Genomic DNA, 20,711 nt, shown 5'->3' with positions numbered 1-20,711 from the left:
CCCATTTTGTCTCCCAGCCTTTGTCTTGATGTGTTCTGAATGTCCCAAGGAGAGCCAGGGGGGGCTCAGGCTGAGTTCAGGGCTATCAATGATGCCGGTGTCCCCCGAGGCCCCGACGTGGGGTTTTATGGCACATCCATCTCCGCGTGACGGAGCTGTGCCTTCTGCATCCTTTGTGGAGGTGTCCCCCCCTCTTTGGGACAGCTGGTGGCCCGCTTTCGTCGGCGTAAAATTCATTCAGAGTGCTAAAATACGATGCACGGTGCAGGACCCAGACAATAATAATAAAAAAAAAAAAGAGCACGATTTAACCACCAGTTCGTGAGGGATGCCAGCTTGGGTGGGATGTCCTGCCCGATGGCATTGGGGCTGCTGTAGAGACAGGGGGTGACTTTGGGGACCGTGGGTGGCAGCGGGACAGCCACTGCAGCTGCGCCATCTGCTGCACACGCCGAGAAGCTTCGGCCAGAAAGGAGCATTTTGGGCTGGAAGTGACTAAAAATAATTGGCAGCCCGTCCCCAGTTTCTTCGCTCCCCTTCTTTCCAACTGGGTGTGCAGGCTCGTCCCGTGGACCAAGAAAACCTTACATGTAGCTTGGTAAGGACTGGTTAGGCAGATGTTGAAATGCCCTTTTTTTTTTTTTTTTTTTTTTTTTCCTTTTTTTTTCAATTTCTGTCCTATGAGAGAGATCTGGAGAGAGAAAAAAACAAGTGAGCTTCATGCACTCATGAATCTGGTGTCCCAAGGATCATCTGTGATATGGTCATCCTGATTGTGACCATTGTGATAAGAGCATTGGGACACTGTGAAGTACCCTCAAGGGAAAGTGAAGATCTCCAAACCTGAGTTTGCCCCATTTTGTTTCAGTTTTGTAAAATTAATCCAAGCTCACCTCAACAAACCCTTGGAAATACGGAAGGTTTTCCCCCAAAAGGAGACCAGGCTTCGGGAAAGGCTGAGCAAATGGCAATTCCGGTCAGGGATCTGTTTCCAAGCAAATCCTCATTTTTTTCTGGTGTTTCAAGCTGTTGTTTGGACGAAGATCATTGCGTGCCTTGAAATGCACGGGGTTTTGCATATTAAAACCTCCCCAACTTAGAATTTCACTAAGTAACCCCTTGAACTTCGGGGATATGAAAATAGAGCACTAACATGCCCTGGCAGGACTTCAAGGGAAAGCAGTTGCTCCTTCTTTGGAGGTTTGAGGTCCTGTTTCTTTTCTTGCAGTCTCCAGTCTGCATTAGCTCCTCCGGAGTCCCCGCTGCTACTTCTGGGGTAAATCTGGGGTAACCTCATTGAATTACTCTGGCACAAAGCTGGAATTGATCATGGAAGTAACTGGTTGCTCTTTGGAGTGATTTTGCTGAATCCGAGCCATCGTTTTAATGAAGAATTATGATTTTTCGACAACTGTGCTTTTACATCCCTTATATTACCGAGCCACTATCTGTGCCAGGGAGATGCTCTAGAGGAAGGTGTAAGGGTCTGGTGAGCCCCGTGCAGGAGCTGGGGACAGGAGAGGGAAGGATGCAGCCCCTTGGAGGCTTTTCCAGCCTTGGCTGGGACCGTGCTCGAGACAACCCGAGCAAGGACAAAGCCAGCAGAGCCATGTGAACTGCGGGGAAGAGCAGCAGGGATGAAAGCAGCAGTAATTATACATCTCAATACCCTCCCTCCCAGGCAGCGCCGTGCAGGTATATCTGATCCCCGGCTCTTTTGTGTGGTGACGGGCACTCGCTGCATTGATGCTGAACTCCTGACCTTGCCTTGCCTTGTGCCGCAACCTCCTGTCAGAACGGCTTCGGGTAGAGTTTCATTGCCCGGGTTATCTCGAGGTCCCAGAGGAAAGTGATCCCTCCTCTCCCAGGAGTTGCACCCTCCTGCTGACTCTCCCAGGCCCATGGGACGTAGGCGAGAGCTATGGGGACATGAGAGGATCATGTCCCAGCTCTTCTTCCATCCCCTTCCCATCACTGAAAGAGCAGATGAGATTTCTGCACGCTCCTGCCTTGCTTGACATGTTCAAGGTAGTGAGGAAGGATCCAGCTTGGGCTCTCTGGGGTCCTGAGACACAGCAGTGTGGTCAGTGCTTTTGGGAATCCATCCTTTGTTTTTTCCCAAATTATTCTATTGAAACATCCAACTGTAGTAATGATATCTGGGGCACAGTTTCTACTCTGCAAGGAAACCACCACCCAGGGGCATGTGCACTATGTCACCCAGAGGTTTTGGGGCAGGATATGTACATGGCAAGCTCCAGATCTCCAGGACTTTATAGGGCAATTGCATATAGGATGGTCTTTGTAGGGCTCAGACATCTTAATCTCTTACATCAGAAGAAAAGTAACTAGCTGTCTCGCCTCAGACAAGACTGATACGTAAAAAAAGTAAACAAAGGGCCTGGGAGATGACATTATTTTGGGCCAGGACAAATTCTTGTGGTCCATCACATCACCTAACCAGCTCAGAGGTGAGCACGGAGCTGTGGGGCACCAAGGGAGCTGCAGATGTATGGGCTGGTAGAGGCCTGGAGCACGTCTTACTGCCTCTGCTCAGGCTTCCCTGCTGGGCTGTGGTCCTTGTGCATCACTTGGCTGTGAGCATCCCTAGAGATCGGTCCCTTGGGGCCCCCTTTCTGCTCACGTTTCTTAGGATTTCTTCATTACATTTCCTATTTCATCTGCAGTTCCTCTGGGTGAGAGGTTTTTGGACCAGCTCAATGCCACGGGTTATGTTAGACTCACGAAAACCCTTCTGACTCCTTCCATTGGGCAGCCCGACCTGCTCAAGAGCTCGCTGTAGCATCTGAGTCCCAAATCAGCAATCAGGCCCCAACCTGAATGGCTCAGGCAGCCTTCCTCCTCCCCCAGGGATCCCCTGATTCCATCCAAGTGGAATAAAATGTCAGCACTTGCCTGCTAAATCCCTCCGACTCTCTTAATTCTCTCTTGATTGTGCCTTATGCCTTGCCCTTGGTGCCGTACAGCTCCTTTAGGACAGCTCCCAGCAGACCTCCTAATCCTTTTAAGTGCACACAGAGGGCTCCGTTTCCTCCACGGGGTGGGCAGCCTTGCCCCCGTAGCCCTGTGCTGATGCTCTGCAGAGGATGAGGTGTGCCTAGCTGGAAGGAAGGCGCTCCCTGCCTTTCTCAGAGGCTGCATTTCCTTGCAAGTTTCCATTTACCCTTGTTAAAAACAGGCCAACTTGGACGTTATTTCAAAATTTGTCTCTTACTTTTAGATAATTCAATCCAGGGCTTTGAATACGCATTTGTCTCACTCTGATTGATGAGCAAGGGATCCCCGTGATTAAGGGTCTGGCGATACACGCTGCTATTGCAGGTAATAATTACTTGACTTACACAATACTTCTCATTTGAAGATTTCCAATAGCGATCGATTTTTTGCCTCTCTCCAGCCCTGTCTAGAGGAGTCTGTGGGAATGGGCTGAGAGTTGTGGTTGTGTGATCGCTCCCTCCCCTCTGTAACCCTCTGAGCTGAGGGCCGTGCAGTGACGCACGCTGCTTTGGTGGCATCTTTTGGTGTCTCCTCTGGTATCTCAACAGCTTCCATTTGCCATTTCCTTTAATCGTGGAAGCTGTCCCTTAAAAATCATCCAATCCGTAGGTGGCTCGATGAAAAATGTGGAGAGCAAAGCAGTGGCTGGGAACACCTTGCAGACTGAAGGTGAGTCCAGCCAAGCGATGTGCTGCTTTGGTAGGACCAAGAATTTTGTAGTGGTTTTGGAAGATGAAATGAGTAGCAAATGGCTTTGGGTCACTAACGAGAGGCTGGCTGATGGGACATGAGAGGAGGCCTTGGGAAGCAGAGACATGTCGCATGGTCAGATGTCAAAGATGAGAGAAGAGGAACTGGTGGTGGGTCGGCACATGAGAGCAGCCTTCAGTGGAGGGTTGGTGCTCCAGGACAGGGCTGGATCATTCCTCTGGCAGGTTCCTGAAAAGGGAGAAAGGGCAAACATGGAGCTTTGTCCCCAGATGGTGCTTCCCTCTTATCTGAGGCAGTACTGGAAGATAAGCTTTCACTCTTTCTCTCTCTTTCCCCCCCTTTTTGTTTTTCTCCTGTGGATAAACATAGATTATGAAGGTTAGAAAGGCTTCAAGGGCTGTGTTTTTTATCTGATATTAAGTTCTTAATAGGTCACCTTGGCATTGAGAAGCCCAGGAGCTGAAACAGGCAGCAACTGAATCACGATAACCTTTGCAGAGCACAACCTGGTCGTGGGTCTGGGGCCCAGAGATATGTGGGGCCTCATTATCTTGACCGTAGCCCCAGGGATGTCAACCAACAAAAAAGGACTGGACAGAGAGGCTGGGCTGGCTGATTTCCTTGGGGAGATCCTCTTTCAGGGTCCCTTTTCCCCTTGCTTCAGAGATAACAACCCCTGACAGGGATTGTTCCCAAATTGCTGCTCTGTCCGTCCACCCTGATCCCCCTTTGTCCCAAAGGAGAGAGCAAAGAGCTCCAGCCTCTGGGTTTCTCAGCTTTTAGTTATTCACTCCCAGCCTATCAGCCCATTTCTCTGCCTTTTCTGCTGCAATTTAGCACCAGTGCCTGACGCAAACATCACCGCAAGACCAGAAAGCCTGACTCGAGCAGAGAGATAATCTCCGGGATAAGATTTTTGATCTGCATGGTTTGGTGAAAGTGGTGAAAGTGCCCAAATCCTCAGCAAAACAGGAGCTTCGGTCTGCCTCTGATGTGCCCTAAAGGGAAATTGCAAATCTTCACATCACCCCAGGACCCCTTGCTGCTGACCAAGACCCCCTAAAGCACACCCTAAATCCATGCCGATGGATTTAGGATGGGCAGGGTACCATTGGGTGCCTCCGTGCCCCCACCTCCTTGAATATTTCCCCCCTGTGGCACAGTGCTGTGATGAATTTTGCCATTCTGTGCCTGCTTTTGGTGTTCTCCTGCCAACGTACCCATGCAAGTGCTTGGGTCCCTGTGTTTGTGCATTCCTCCCATTGCCAAAGGGCAGCTGGCTGCCTCTCAAGGCAGATGGAGTCATGAGGATCCGTGGGTGTCTCAGAGCTCGCCCCGTCTGGCCGCAGTCAAAGAGCCCTTTGTGGAGCTGCTCTGCAGCCCCCCGCGGGGCTCCCAGCCCTCTGGGTCACCGCGTTCCTGGCACGGCAGGATGAGCTCATCTCTGGTCTCTCAGCCCCATGAACAGACCCTTATAAAGGACTTGTATCAGCCAGCCCCTGCCGCTGTCCGTCTGTCCTCAGAGCATCCCGTACAACTCTCTGCCACAACCTCCGAGCGGTGCCGTGGAGGGATTTGTGCCCTAGACCAACACTGTGTTGGTATCTTTGGCCATTCGGACACAGGCTGTGCTTTTGGGTATTTCTGACCCCAAAGCCTGTAAGGTTTTGAGCCTTTCTGGTCATGCTACTTATCTGAATTGTGTTGATCTATACTTTGAGCCCTGCTTAAGAGCTGACCAGAGGTGAGCATGTATTTGGGGTGTGCACCATCGGAGCCACCACCCAAGGAATGTTCTTATACATCAAAATTCAATTTTCTCACTTTTTTTTTTTTTTTTTCATCGTTACTCCCTTAATATCAACCAAAATCCACTCTGACTGAAATCCTTTATTTACGCTTTCTGCAAGAGGAAGCAGGACTAGTGGTAGCAACAGGGTAAATGTTAAAAAGCTAGCTGTCCCCTCCCAAAAACGTTGCCCATAATGAAATTCCACCAATTTGGGAGAGACTGAAGTAGCTGGGGACCTGTGCCCTTCCTGCCCTGGCCGGTGGCTTTATGTACATCCCAACTCCTTCATGCTGGAGAATTAAAACTCTGTGGCATCCTAGAAAAACCCCACACCTGATAAGTCCAGGGGATTTTATTTCAGATCATACAATGAGGTGGTGTGAATAGGAGGAGATGACCTTATTGCTGTAAAGTAGCCACAGATGTGCCGCAGATGGACAAGTGCAAGATCCCAAAGCCTAACAGCAATGACCATGAGCAGCGTGGCACTGGGATGGCCTTTGGGGTGATCCACTGGGATCCTAACCCATGGATGAAGAGACTGCTCTGTTCCCAGTGTGGCTGACCCCGTGGTGCTCAGGAAGCAGACCCAGAGGATGTTTGGGCTCCTTGCAGATTGAGGAATGGGCAAAATTGTCCCATGCTCCTGCCCTCCCTTGTCTCTGGTCAGTGGTATCAGGTCCTTTCCCTGATGTAGTTTTATTTTTCCGAAGTACCCGCTCAGCTGGGCAACACGTTTAAGAGCCTGAAGACAAAACTTTGGGTACAAAATCTGGTGGCTACAGTGTTCAAACGTCCTATTAGTTTGGCCAAACACATGCCTGATGCAGGCATCAAATCTCAGAGCTGTCACTGTGGTCAGGATGCCATTTCCTAGGACATAGCTACGGGTCGATGCTTTCAGCATCCTGCTTCATTTCCCACTGAAAAGGGGCAAAGCATGCTTTTTCAGTCTCAAATGGATTTTAATTTAGGAGTAAATAAGTACAAGTGTTCCTGGGGTGCCTGGCAGTGTGATACATAGATCCAAGATACCTGGGACCAAGGTGGCCACTGTCACCAGAGCTCAGGCAAGGGCCAGGAGCTGTGATGCTCCGTGCAAAGGAAGGGGAAGGAAGAACAGATCTGGGGCTTTGGCTCTTGAATCAAGCAGCACAGCCCAGTCCTCAGCACGGGGACAGGAGAGCAGAGGCCTCAGCCCCATGCCATAGGTAAGAGCCAGCAGCCCGCCCTTAGATCTGGCAGGGCTCGCTGCTGCACACCAATCACTTGGCAGACCATTACCTTGAAAAATGAGCTCTGCCGAGCCTGCCCGGTGTTGTTACAAACTAATGATTTGCATTGATTAGCACGTGGCTTGTGAGTGTCTAATTTATCAATCAGGGAGCGCCAGGGGAGCGTATGTAAACCATGCTCTCAGAAATGATGTCATCTGTCAATGAATGGGCTGGTGGACGTGAGAGCTGCACACACCTGATGTGCTCCCTGCCAAGAGAGGGAAAAGACCCGGTCACATCCTTGAATTTTTCCCCCCCGTGTCCATCTCTGAAGCTTGAAGTGCAGCTATTTCAGTTTGGGGCAAGCCCTGCAGCTTCAAGCTCTAAGTATTATTTTTATGGCACTGGGAGCAGATACCATCAAGCTGCTATGGTAGGTGCTGTCCAAGCCCAGAATGCAAGGCTGGCTTTTTTTTTTTTTTACGTCCATTTTAGCTCATAAATCCATTGCAGGCAGAAGTATCTCTTGCTCTATGTGTTGGTGGGTAGATGAAGTGGAATGGCACGGTAGTCACTTGCGGTGGGCAACGAAAGAAAGGACTCTACCTGCTGTGAGTTTGTCTCCTGGCTTGCAGGACCAAAGCAGACGGTTCATTTCAGTGTATCTGAGATCACTGCAGGCTTGATCCCTTGTAACCCAGTGCCCCTGAAGCATCTAGGAGTCATGTCACATACTCATGTGGAGGGAGGATTACGGTACAATACCTGCGGATGGTATGGGACAGAGATTTAGAGGTGAAAACTGGGGAAAAGTTGCAAGTTTAGGCTGCCTTGGAAGCCAAATGCCGGGGTTGGTCTCCTCCCCAGGTTGGCTTGCATGACCGTGGCTGCCGTCACCACACATCTGGGCCTGGGCAGCGCTGAAAGAGTGAGGGTTGAGGCTGAACACCTGGTTTGCCAGGGTCCTGCTCTCCGTATGGCTGAAGGTGCTCTGAGATGTGTGCTCAGAGGGGCTGGCACCGTTCACACAAGCAGCACCTCGAAACATCTGTGCGGGAGAAGTGAGAGGGCTGCTGGCTGTCAGGCACAAGGAGGAGATGCCTCACCCTCTGCTTTTTTTTTTTTTTTTTTCAATTAGTGTTTCTAAAAGCCTCTTGGATCGGTAGATGGACAGGGATATTGAAATACCGTGTGTTATTAGAAATTGATCTCCTGCTAATAGGCTTTAGGCAAATTAGGACAGATGATTCGACTGGAAAACACATGCCAAAACGGAGGGGAAGGGGAGGAACGGGGCGCATCACCAGCCCCTTCCCCGTCTTCGCCCAGATCAATGCAGCTACTTCATGGAACCCAAATCAATGGAAGAGCAGAAATAGATTATCATCATAACAGCCTGACATTAGATCATGCTCTGTCTGCTGTGCTTTTGCCCCCCTCGCCGTGCCAGGAACGGCAGCCAGCAGTCCCAGCGTCCGCTGGGGGACATTAGGTTCATAAAACGGGGAGGAACTGATATTGGAAAAGCAATAAAGTATTAGAGGCCCCCGTGCAGTCGTAAGGCTGTGGCTGGGCACTGCTCAGAGCAGCCTGGATTGATGTGCGGGGCCGCTTGGATCTCCTAGAAATGAGGTTTGCTGAGCCTTAATCCAATACTGAGAAATAATGATGGTGATTTCAGTGAGAAGCCCTGGGAGAAGGAGAGGCAGGGCGGACAAAGAAGGGAGGCCTCGGGGAACGGCCAGGACGGAGGCAGTGCTGCCAGGTCTGGTTTTCCCTGTCCAAAAAATATTTCTCTTCCTTTCAGAGCCGGTGCCACCGCCTTTGCTCCCTTGCACCCAGGTGGAGGCAGAGGGATCTGATTCTGTGATCCCTCAGGCTTTGCCTTTGCAAGCCACCTTTACAATCTTCCTTGCAGCTGCCTAATCACCTCCCTTGGGAAACGGGGTGATTTTTGTGTCCAAAGTAAACCTGCAGTGTGATTTGGGAGCTGCTGCAGTGCCGGCTGCGAGCACTGGGGCTGGCAATGATGAATTCCCTTTTTCATCAGCCCGGGGTTTGCTGATTCTGCACGATTTAATTATTTGCAGTGACAACCAGCCAACCAGTGTCTACGGCTGTCTTCTTGGCCAGCCATCATCCACCTGTAATCCTGCTCCTGATCACGTCTCAGGGGACCTGGATGGGTTTAAAATGCCTTATCCAGAGGAGTTAATGTGTGCGTGTGGGCATGGGTGTCATTTTGGCTCTACAGGGCCAGGAACGATGCTCTGGGCAGGAGGTGATGGCTCTAGATGAGTAGGAAGCAGCTGAACTCAACCGGCACGGTGGAAACAATGCCGATTTTTGCTGTCAGTGACAAGTCCGGGCTAATGGGACAGGAAAATAGAGCTGATGTGATAGTAGGAGTGCTGTGAGCTTTTCCATGGAGTAAGCTTTTGAAAATAATTTTGAAGACAACTATTTGTCCATGCTTAATTTGCTGGGATTTACACAGCAGAGCAGATAGCACAAAGTGTACAGACTGGGTTTCTCTTGGATAAAACAAAATGGGGCAATGTTCATGTGCTCCAAACAGTGATTCAGTTGATGATATCAGGCCGTGGCTGAAACACAAGCCGTGTGGTTGCTGGCTTTTAGCAGAAATGGTGTTCTACAGATGAACCTGTGCTGTTTGCATACAGAGACATGCAATTTGGGAGAGCCTTCCCAACTTTGCCAAAGCCAAAAAGAGGCCATCGCCATCCAGCCTAGCAAAATATGAGCATGCTAAGAGAGCTCCATGGTCATGATGGTCTGGGAGGCAGGTGTTTCTGTTGTTTTGTTGAGCTTAAAGAGCTTTGTTTTTTTGGCCACGACCATGGTTTGTCATCCAACACTGGGGCTAAGTGCTTGCAGGCACCGGTTCCTTCTTAATCCTCCAACCCCAACGTTTTTCGTTGTCCCTTTTAAGATCATGCCCATGCTTTGAAAGAATTCATCGTGCCCCTTAATTCAATAGCCATATGATCCCAACCTTGAAAACCTGTGTCTGTCATTAAGGTCTGATTGAGACATCTGCCACCAGCTTGCCCAGGAGACTGCGTTCAAGCATCGCCCTCCTGTGGATCCCGCAGCAGCTGGAGGGACCCAGATAACACTGAAAGGCACCGGTAAAATGACGGGAGGTATCTTTTACCTTCTTTCATCCTCCAGACCCATGGGCTCCTTGCCAGGATGCCTGTAGGGCCAGCCATGGCCAGGGTGAGAGCTCGGGGAAGGCCAGAGCCTGTGCCTTTAAAGATTAATAGTGTTGTTTGCTCATTAAGGAGATCGTTTTGAAGCTGGCGCTAGCCAGAACATTCGAGTGCAAGCATCTGTTTGCTACTGGGAGAGGATATTTATTGTCTGATACTTCAATGGATGTAAATAAACAGCCAGGCCTAAATAATGTTCAGACAAACAAACAAACAGCTGCCAGAATGGGTGCCCTGGTGGCTGACCTTCGGGAAGCATCATGCTGATGTTTTAATAGCAGCCGGCTTTGCAGAACGAAGCCCAGTGAGTGCAGCCTTCCAGGAAGCAGGATTAACGTGCAGCCTGAACCAACGAGTCCCCGTCAGCTCTGCACACGTGTGTGGGCTGTGGGGTAGTTTGGGGTTAGCAGGGTATGGGGTAAGAGGTGGTGGGTGATGGTCCTGGGGGTGTACGAGGTGGTGGTGGGGTTGGGTGAGGGCTTGGGGTGCTCATGGTTCATGGTTCACGGCAAGATTCAAGGAGAAATATCCCCTGAGCTCTAATCCCACAGCCTGATAAGGACATCTTTAGGGTAAGAATACCCATCCCTTAGTCAGAAGAAAACTCTACCACCTAGGACTTGTAGCTGATGCCAAGGAAGGAGAGCAGGAACAGAGCAAAACGCTGCTACGTGCCTTGAGCTCCCCACAATCATCAGGCTGGGAAGATTTCCTAGCAGAGATCGTATCTGCGTCCCTGACATCACCGCCGATCACTTGCAGGCTTTGATGAGAATCTTCTCATTTCCCCTTTATAGGCTCTTTGGCTCTTCTTTGACTTTTTTTTTTTTTTCCTTCCCAAACCCAACTGCTCTGCTGCTAATGGATGCCTGCGAGCGGGGAATTAAACACTCCAACTTCTGCTGAGTTTTTTTTGATGTTCGTCCCTGAGAAGAATGTGCAGGGAAGATGGGGACCCTCCGGGCTTTACGCCTGGGGTCGAACACACGAGGGGCAGAGTTTAAAAGGGGATAGGGGATGGCTTGAGTTAGCAGCCAGACGCCTGGCTGCGAGCCGCGATAATCACCTCCTTGCTGGCACGGGGCTCCCACGGCCTGTGTGGCGTGGGTGAATGCCTGCCAGACTTTCTGGCCGCCTTCTGAATTTTCTTTTTCCTTTATTTCGTAGCTTTAGCTTAGAGGAAGAGATCTCCGTGCTGTTGTCGGGAGGCACAAGTGCACGTGTGTGCAAACGCACACGTACAGAGGAATGAGCCCCCACTCCTCTGCAAAATAATGATTTTGCCACCAATTAGGTCAGCAATAGCTGTTAAATCCCTTCCGAGTGTCACTGTTTTCCCAGCGTGAAACCTCTCTGAGTCTTTTACCTGCCCCAAGCCCGTAGCACAGATCCCTGGGGGCTGTGCCTGGCGTTTGTTAGCTCGGCGGTTTCTCCAGCCTGCTTCTTCTGTCTCTGAGCTCCTTCTCCTCTAATGGGGCCTGGCAAAGGCTGAGGACGAGGACTGAGCCTGGAGTGATAATTGGCTGCTTACATATCCAGTGGCCTACAGACCTGACCCTGATGATGCTGAGAAATCAAGGTCAAAGCAAAGACCTGACAAAGACGTCAGGTTTGTTTAGCACGACGATGAGATCAAGGGGCTTCTGGTGGGCACAGGCACCCACAGGGGATGGGGAAAGGAGGAAAAGCTGAGGCAGAGCCCAAACATTGCTCCCTGCCAGCGAGAACTTGGTGCATTCCCTATGGGAAATCGGAAAGGGTCCTGCTGTAGGGGCATCTGGGCTGCCCTGGGCAGAGCCCTATCATACAGGCACCCACATCTTTTGACCTTCAGTCCTTTCCGTGTGTCCCTCCCGTCTTCTGGCTGTCCTAAAGGGAACGACTCACCCTAATCCCATTGACATCTTGTCCCTTAACCTCCTGGGTAAGACACACCAGTGACTGCTTTCCAGTAGAGACTCAGAGGAGCTCAAGGCCCCCAGGAGGAACACGAGTGAGCCCTTTCCTCCAGGCAACCAGAGCCGGTGGGAGGCTTGGTGCTGGCCTTAAGTCCCCAACCTCTATCTGCATTAAGGCTGTGGAGTGTGTTGCTGTCATCACCAGACCCATCCAGACGACAAACCAACCTCAAATCCTCCCCTCTGCATTGTCCAGCCCAATGGTCAATTCCCGGCCCCTCGTAGGCTGGGCAGTCTCATGGGATCTGAGCATCCCTGAGCACCCTCCACACCCTTTGCTGTCACAGAGAACCCCCTAAATCCTCTCAGCCTCATGTCCCCCATCTTTCCAGAGTTATGGAAGATTATTTTCCAGGTCCTCATGTCCCCCGTCGTTCCAGAATAAGGTTTCTTTCTTGTCATATGGTGTTGTCATATGGTTGGGTAGATAGGGAAAGGACAAAGATAAAAATCTGTATATCAGTGCTGCCCTTTTTAGGCTTTCCAGACCCTCTGTCATTCCCTCTCTTCATTTCCCTTTGCCTTTCTTACACAGAAGATGATTCAGGCTCAGTTTCTTGGCTGAAAGGTTGAGACAGAAGGAACGAGCTCGTGGACTGTGTGCCAGGGAACAGTGGGAATGGGTCTTGATACCATCGCTTCTCCAGGGCTTGTTATTTCCTTTTGGGTGTTTTTTTCCTTTTCTTTTTTTTTTTTTTTTTTTCCCCTTTTTTTTTTTTTTTTCCCCTCAATTATCAAACTACACAACTACAAATCAGGGAAGCCAGGGACCTGCTTTACTCAGGAAGGGATGGAGGTCGTGATGTGGAGCACAAAGCAGATCACCTAAAACTCTGTTTTTTCTAGAGAAGGGCACTGCAATGTTTGGGTTGCTGTGGAACTGAAGATTTTCTGAAGATAGCAAGGGAGAGAAGTAATGTGGATGCAACTCTGAAACACATGCTCATGGGTTTTCCTGAATATCCAGAGGGACCCAACAGTCCTATGGATAGCTAGATTATCCTGAATTGTGATCGTACTAACGGAAAGGATTAGAAACCTTCTCCAGCTGGTTTTCAGCCCAATCTTTAGGACTTGGCTAAAGACCAGCAAAGACAGAAACCTACAGTTTTGTGCACTTTCTTCCATAGCACTGGTTTCCTATCAGGGGTAGACCAGGGCTGTGTATCAGGTCCGTTCTCATCATCCCAGTTATTGATGCTCCTCCGTGACACCTTGTTATGAGATGTGGCTGGAATCGTACGGTCCCGTACTTGTGCAGGACAGATTTCAATATCAGATACAGATCATCAAGAAGAGAAATAGCCTGTGTTGTGTTGTGCGTTCTGCAGTAATATATTGCCCCATGGGATATTAGCAATAAGAACCATAATAGCATCTGACTAGTATTTGAGTGAGTCAGTCCGGTAGGCTCTTGTGTGTTTTTTTATTTCTCTTTTGCACATCATCATCGCAAATTCTGCCCTTTGTGCCACCTTTTTCATCTGGGTAGATTTGTCCAGTCAACAACAGTAATACACTGATAGTGCCAGAGAAAAATGAGCAGGCTCTGGATTGTTCTTCTTCAGTTCTCTTGTGTCGATGGGACCAAAAAAAAAAAGCAGTTAAACTGCTTTATCCGTAAAGTGAGGAGGCAGGGGAAAAGTTTATTTTGTGATGACAGTGGTTGTTGTCTGAAAAATGTAACGAGAATGCTTTTCTCCAAGGATTGTCCTACAGTCTAAATGGAAGGAGGAAAAACACTCATGTTCTCTGCCTGCTTTTGTTTTTGCCCTGCAGATCCGTGTGGATGGCACCACTAAGAACACGCTGGAGTACGAGATCGTGCAGGTGGTGGACACCGGCCCCGTATTACGGGATATGGCCTTCTCAGTGGATCACGAACACCTCTATATCATGTCCGAGAAGCAGGTAAGAAACCCTGTCAGACCACACTGTTGGGAAGTTTTTTGGCTTGGCCATGCAACGGATGGCAGAATTTGGCCTGAAATTCTCAGAGTGAAAACAGCTCCTACAAAAGAGCCTTGTGCTGTGTTAAATATCTAATGATTGTGCTTAGAAACCATTGCATTTATACACTGATGGAGATTATTGAGGGGCTGGGACACAGACCATGGGGGGAGAAAACACCCCCAAGTGTTGCCTTATGCGGTCCATGTCCTGCTGGCTATGTGACAAGGAGCTGCTGTCGCATCTGCTGCGTGCCACGTTGCTCTCCACCCCCATTCAAACTGTGGCTGCATCTGCCACCGACATGGATAGGGTGGGTAAATGCAACGCTGAATCATTTGGCTCCAAACGGAGTATTTGGAGAAGCTGGAGCTTCTCTGAGACGCGGTGATCTGGAGTGTGGGACACTGCCTGCTGGGGTGCAGGCCAATTTTATTGTGACATTCCTGCTGTGTTATTAGTGTTTGTATTATTGAAAATATTAGCAGCCAGAGATTGGGGAAGAGCCAGTCTGGGTGTTCAACATGGAATTGTGGCTGGTTTCAGCACAGTGCTTGACCTTAAGGAAGTTTGCTCTTTGAGTTGGGAGAACTAGTTTTGCATCAAGAAATTAATTGTTTTGCAATTAGCCTTGTGGACATGCAGGGACTTATTGTAACTGGTTAATTTGTGCGTGCTTGTGAGGATCTTTAGGATGCCTAGGTAAAAAACAGAGCCAAGAGGGAATGTGGTAGGGTGATGTGGGTGCCCTACTGCATGGCTTCAGCGCCCAGTCCAAGTGTGGTGTGTTCACGCAGGGGTTAGAGTTCAGTGATTCATTGAGTAAATATTACCCTCCTGACCTTGCACCATGTAAATGGCACCAGACAGAAGAAAAAAAAACAAACAAGCAAACAAAAAACCAACTTGAAACACTTCCTATTGCCTTCATGAACTGCCTGAAGGGTCTGTGTTTGGGAGGCCACTTTCCAGCAGTGTTCCAGCAGGCCACTCCACTCTTCCACTATTATGTTTGTCCACCCACTAATTTCTGCCTCATAAGAAGCAGGAGTGAATGATTGTCCCCTCTTCACCTGTCTTGATTTTACAGACCTTCCTCACATCCTCTTCAGGTGGCTGGAGTTGTCTGGAATTGATAATTTCCAAGTTATATGTGATGGTCGTTTCTTCTGATTGAAATGTTTTATTTTAAATATTTTGTCTCTGTGAGGGCTCCTGTGTTTCCATCCCTCACATGCCTCAAATACTACGTGGGGAGCAGAGCAACTCTGTCCATTCATCTTCATAAGCAAGGCTGTAAAATGATAATAACCCAGGAGAAAGGTGAGGAGTGGTGGTGACAGAGCTGGGATTTCTCATCTGCTCCATGCTGGGAAGGATGAGATGTCTTCTGCAGTGCCACAGTGAAAACAGTCCCAGTCTTACCACTGTTCACTCACTTCCTACCCCCCCTTTCCTTAAAGAAATGAAATTTGGGACGAGAAAAGTAACTTTTTTCCTCCAGAAACTTCCAAGAATGTATTTTTGCTGGTATTTTAACTACATGCATTTCCCTGACCACTATAACGTGAGCAGACTCATTTTGATGATTGGGACCCCACAGAGGTTGTTCGTGGAACCCCATGGAGAATTCAGTCCTGATTCCCCTGTCATTTATTAGACCACCTCCACCCACCCATCTTTGAAACCCAAAGGTTAGTGAAAAGGGCATGGAGAAGGTGCAGGGGTTGAAGACATGATGGAGAGTGGCATGGAAGAGGCTGGCCTTGGGGAGGATGTGTTGGCTTTGCTGTACAAGCCATGTAGTCTGGTCCTTTTCATAAATGGACGATGCCCTGAGTTACCAAAACTTTTCAATGCCCACAGAAATCCCTAAATATTGCAAGGTCTGTGGAGGTGAGGGACAGGAGGGTGAAAGCTTGACCTGACCCTTCCAAAGGCAGGCATAGACCAAAGTTTCTCCAACCTCGGTCTTCAGGGCTCAACCTTGCCTGTGCCCTAGAGATACCAGCAGTTCTGTTGGATGTTCAACTACTCCATCAAAAATAGTTTTCCTGGGCTCGGCTTCATCACTCGTCAATCCTCAGTGGGAATGGGAACCCCAATGACAAACCAATTTCTTCATCTTGTCCCAGATGGTTTTCGTCCACCACAGCCCTGTGGTCCACCCTTGCAGGCTCCCTGAATGTCGACCACTACCTGAGACATGCCCTGCTCTCAGGAGCAGGATGCAGCAGCTTGTCACCAGCAGAAGGGCTCTGCTATATATAATAAATACATACTTTACAGGGAGAGTGATCAAATGAAGCAGAGGAGAAGGTTTGCCACCAAACCTACAAGCAGGATGGGGTTTCCGACTGACCGGGAGGTCTTGTGTGGTAACAGCAGGGAAGGAGCTGCTCCGGGGTTTTAATTCTCTGGTTATCTCTCTGAATTTCACTTGTCCCTCCATCGACGTGTTCCCTGGGGGCTTGGGGATATGGGTATGTTGGAGGCTTGGGCTGTTTCTTTCTTTTTCTTTCTTCCTGGTGTGCAGACAGCAGAGAGCCCGGTGCCTCACATGCTGATGTGAGGGGATGAGGAGCAGATGGGGAATGCTGGAGGAGCAGGGGAAGGAAATCCTCAGTGTCTCTGCATCTCCTCTGCTCCCCATCACACACACACATTTCCTCAGGTCCCTCTTCCTCCTCTCACCTCTCTCTGACCCTCTTTCTCCTACCAAGATAGACGCCTGAACCTACAAGCTCCCTGGAGCTCTCTGCAGGGTTTGAAATCCCTTTTTCAGCCCTCTTCTGCTCTCTCTGCCTCTCTCCAAGCCCCATCCCTCTTTCAGCACCTGTCCTCTCATTTTCAGGCTTTTCTGTTACTCCTCCACTCCTGGCACCCCTTTTCCTTTGCTCTCTTCTCTTCCAGCTGCCCCCACACTGCAGGATGACCAGCTCTCCTTGCCTCCTAAATGCTGCAGTGATGATATTTACACACAACCTCTGCATGTCAGGAGGGGCAGGATGTTATTTTATATTGTGGTACTGGACTAGTTTTTGGAAAATTACCCCTAAGTACCTCCATTTCAGCATGTCAAGCTCCTGGGTCTCTCCCAGCTCTGGGTTTCGCAGAGCTGATGCAGCACCTGGAAGCAACTCCAAGATATGAGAAACTTTGCTCTTCCCTTTGATATCGGGGGATCAAAGGGAAGAGCTAGAGAAAACGAACTTAAAGGCTGAAAAAACAGAAGGCAAACAGCAAGAGGCCCCAACTTTATTTTATTAAAATTCCAAGGCTTTGAGCTGTCTCCTCCTTTTGGTTTAACTAATGGTTAGAGAAGACTCTGCAAATGGTTTATGAGTAACCCTGTCTTTTACTCAATGAAGGAGATTTGCTGTCCCTGTCTGTGCAGGCAGTTTGGTTTTGTGCAGGTGAGTGGAAAGTTGTGCTTCTTCCCTGTAAACTGGCAGAAAGGCATCCAGGACCTGAGAATAACCCATATCTGTACTATCATGCCCTAAAAAACGACAATATATCAAAGGTGAGACTGGGAGGGCCATGCGTAGCAGAATCAGATAGGTATTGCGGGGGTCTCTTTTAAACGCTGCCAATGAAATATCAAATAAATATGTACTTTAACTAAAGCATGGCAGAAAAAGCATTTGGTAAAAATTAAGTAACGGTATCACAAATCATGTTGACAGGCTCTTTTTGGCCTTTCTCTGTCTGTTTCTCATTAAAACGGGGGAAGCTTTTACCTATTTGTCTCCTGAGATTTATTCTTCTTCCCTTTGCCTCTGAGTCACTATCTGCAACAGAATTATTGTGTGCAAATTAGCTGCAAAGGAAGAGGTGGTGACTGCTTGGTTTACTTCTGATTTCGTGACCACTGATTAAAATCTTGTCTGCTGCTTGTGTTATCATATCAATTAGTTAAAGCAATCATTAATAACTTTACCTAATTATAGCTTAATTTCTTCAAATGTGGTCTTTGCACAAGATTTCAATTAGCATTAACTCCTCGGCTTGGAGAGGCTGTTTCCAAGGGATTGTCAGCCCAAGCCTGTCCTCACAAACACTGGCTCAAGATCACAAGTTTTAAAAATAACTCAAGAGTTTTTCCTTTTAATTTGCATTTGTTTGTTTGCGAGCCATAAGGTTGCATGCAGACCATGTTTTTCATCATTGGTCCAAGACACCGGAAAAGACAGGAATTACCGTGTTTGAAAACGGCATGCTGAGATTGCCTAATAAATCTGACTTTTTGACCCGGGGATTAAAAAGAGACACCCATAAGCTGTCATAAACATCGGCATTGCTGTTGCAGATGTCTGTCATTAACTCTGTTGCCTTGAAGGTTTTGGGGGCAGTGTCTGTCATCTTGCAGAAGGGGCTGCTGTGCATGGAAGGTGACCGCTCTGTGCACGTTCACTCTTTGGAGATGCTTAAATCTTCTGCAGGACTTTACTCTTCAACTTCTGAAAGCTAGGAGGGAAGGATATTGGCAGTATGGTCCCTGTGTTGGAGTAATTGGCTGCTCCTGGACCAGGCTGACGTGCTAGGTAAGATCAGGGTCATCAGAGCTTCTAAGAGGCCCAAATAAAATGCAGAAATAAACTATTTATGAAGATGCGTCATGTTTAGCTCTCTCTACATCCTCAAAAGAATGAGGCTCTGAACTGACCGTTTCATTGCCCTGATACCCTGCTTTGGGGCATTCCTGGACAAAACATGTAGGGAAGAGAAGTTCCTAGAGTTCAGTCAATCTCTAACAAGCCGTGAGTGTAATCCCAGCTGGCGACGGAGGCAACTTTTGTTCTCTGACTCTTCTTGCCTGCCCTTAAAATACCACTCATCACCCTCAGCAATATCGGAGGCTGAACTCTGCTCTCCCTGCATTAGCTTTCACCTAATTAAGGGCCTGTTAAATAAGGTCAGATGCCCTCTGAGAAATGACTGCATGGTTGGAAAAACCCGCATGGATGCTCAGCTGAGGATGGAAAAGACACTGTGTGAGAGCCCGTATATGCCAGCCAAGAACGATAAAAGCTATTTGGCCCACTGGCAAAACTGCAGCACATTGTGCTGCCGACTCTCTCGGAATAATTCTTTATCAGCAGAATGCATATTATGGCAAAAAGTCAGAGTTTAGCTTGATTTTAACTCATTTGGGTATCCTAGGAGCAAGCAGCTGTAAGAGTAGGGACGTGCTACACCTCCTGCTGGGTTTGTTGTGTGCTCCAGGAGGGATGTATGTAACAGAAAAATGGGGTGATTGGGTGAGGAGCCAGTTCAAGGTCTTGGAAATGCCCCAGATGAGCCATCTATGGCAGAGTAAGATATTCCACCAGGGTCTCTCCATCCCATGAAATGCACGGGCATCTGAGATTGCGTTTCCCACCATCCCTCAGTCTTGGGACCTATGTTTGGTCTTGGTGGTGGCATTATTTGTGCCTAAACTCCACACTTACTTTCTCTTATATGTTTCTTCCATTTGGGGGCAGAATTATGGCTTTCACTTTGCCATCTGTGGAGCTGAATTTGGCTTGAGCTTCAGCAATGTCTAATGTCAGCGTTCATCTCTCAGCATGCCAGAAGCTTCCCCATGCCAAGCTGCTCCCTCCGTGGGCTGCTCAAGGAGGCAGCACAGGAGCTGGAGGATGCATAGAGGCATTTGGAGGTGCTGCGTTCGTATAAAGGATGGGGTGGTTAAGTTTTGGGACTTTGGAGGTGCTGTGTTCCTGGTGTGGTTAAGCTTTGGGACTCCTTGCCTCAAGGTATCCCTGTGGTGAGCACAATTGTAGGGTTTTTTTGGGGGTTGTGGTGTGAGGAATGAGATGGGTTGGTTGGACTGAGCAGCAGCCAGGCCTTCCTCCTCCTCCTCTCCCCTGTTTATTAGTGGGAACATTCATCCTTCATCCTTCTAATTCAGTGGCTCTCATCTGGGGCTCTGCTTTCAAAAAGCACTAGCTCTCCTCCTTTGTACAAAAAGCAAAAAAAAAAAAAAATCATAAAAAAATTGAATGAGTAAGACTGGAGGAAAGGTAGAGCAATGCCCATAAATACAAAAAGCATCTGTAGAGTCATTCCCTAGGTGAGAAGTGGCAGGGATTATTGATCCTCATGGGTAGGCGATGGGTGGGAAGTAGGGCAGATGCCTCCCCTGGGGCCCGGGGTCATCTGGGCACTATTGATTGCAGTGTTGTTCCTCTGTGGTGTGGCCTCAGTGAGCCAAACTCAGTCTGCTGAACAGAGAAATAGTCTTATTTTCAAAAAATAAAATAAAAAAAAATCCACTCCCATCACTCTGAGCCCTGGCAGACTGCTAGGCTGTGGTTTCAGCTGGGAATAGGTTAGAGTATTAAGGGCAGCTCAAGGAATTTAGCTGGAAATCTGAAAATCTCCATCCCCTCCTCCCCCAGCCCCTGACCCTGTAACAGACCCAGAAGAAGGGGAGAAGAAAAGAGGAAACCGAAGAAGCTGGTGATTATATGTGAAGCCTGGCAGCTCTGTAATCCTGGACTCCATTAAACATCTGTCTCCTCCAATCTCAGTGACAGCCAGGTCTCCTCCTCTCCGCTGCCACACTCAGACCTTACATTTGCAGGTCACTTGAAAGCACCAGTGGTTAATCAGCCCCTGCTTTGGTATTCCAGTCCAGCCCAGCCTGGCCACCAGTGCTCCCAGGGAGGGAGGATCCGGGCAGGACAGAGACCCTGCCTCAGGAAATCCTCACTACAGGCACTTTCATGCCTCTTGGGCTTAACCTTTTAATTTTATTTTTTAAGCTTTTTTTCTAGTATTATTTTCTAGTATTTATTTTGTGTGTGATACCCCCGATCTC

General features: G+C 48.8%; 1 protein-coding gene across 1 annotated transcript in view; it reads left to right on the top strand.

The window, feature by feature from the left end:
• The window catches only part of PLXNA4 (plexin A4), a gene marked incomplete at its 5' end in the record, with an annotated part of 374,119 nt that overhangs the window by 157,940 nt on the left and 195,468 nt on the right, over nucleotides 1-20,711 (top strand). The window contains one exon of the mRNA XM_082765856.1: nucleotides 13,712-13,843. Within this exon, the coding sequence (XP_082621982.1) occupies nucleotides 13,712-13,843 (132 nt within the window). The remainder of the gene's footprint in view (nucleotides 1-13,711; nucleotides 13,844-20,711) is intronic.

Source organism: Aythya marila (assembly GCF_965140915.1).
Source record: "Aythya marila genome assembly, chromosome: 1".
NCBI classification, from domain to species: Eukaryota; Metazoa; Chordata; class Aves; order Anseriformes; family Anatidae; genus Aythya; species Aythya marila.
This window is presented reverse-complemented; position numbering and strand designations above follow the sequence as displayed.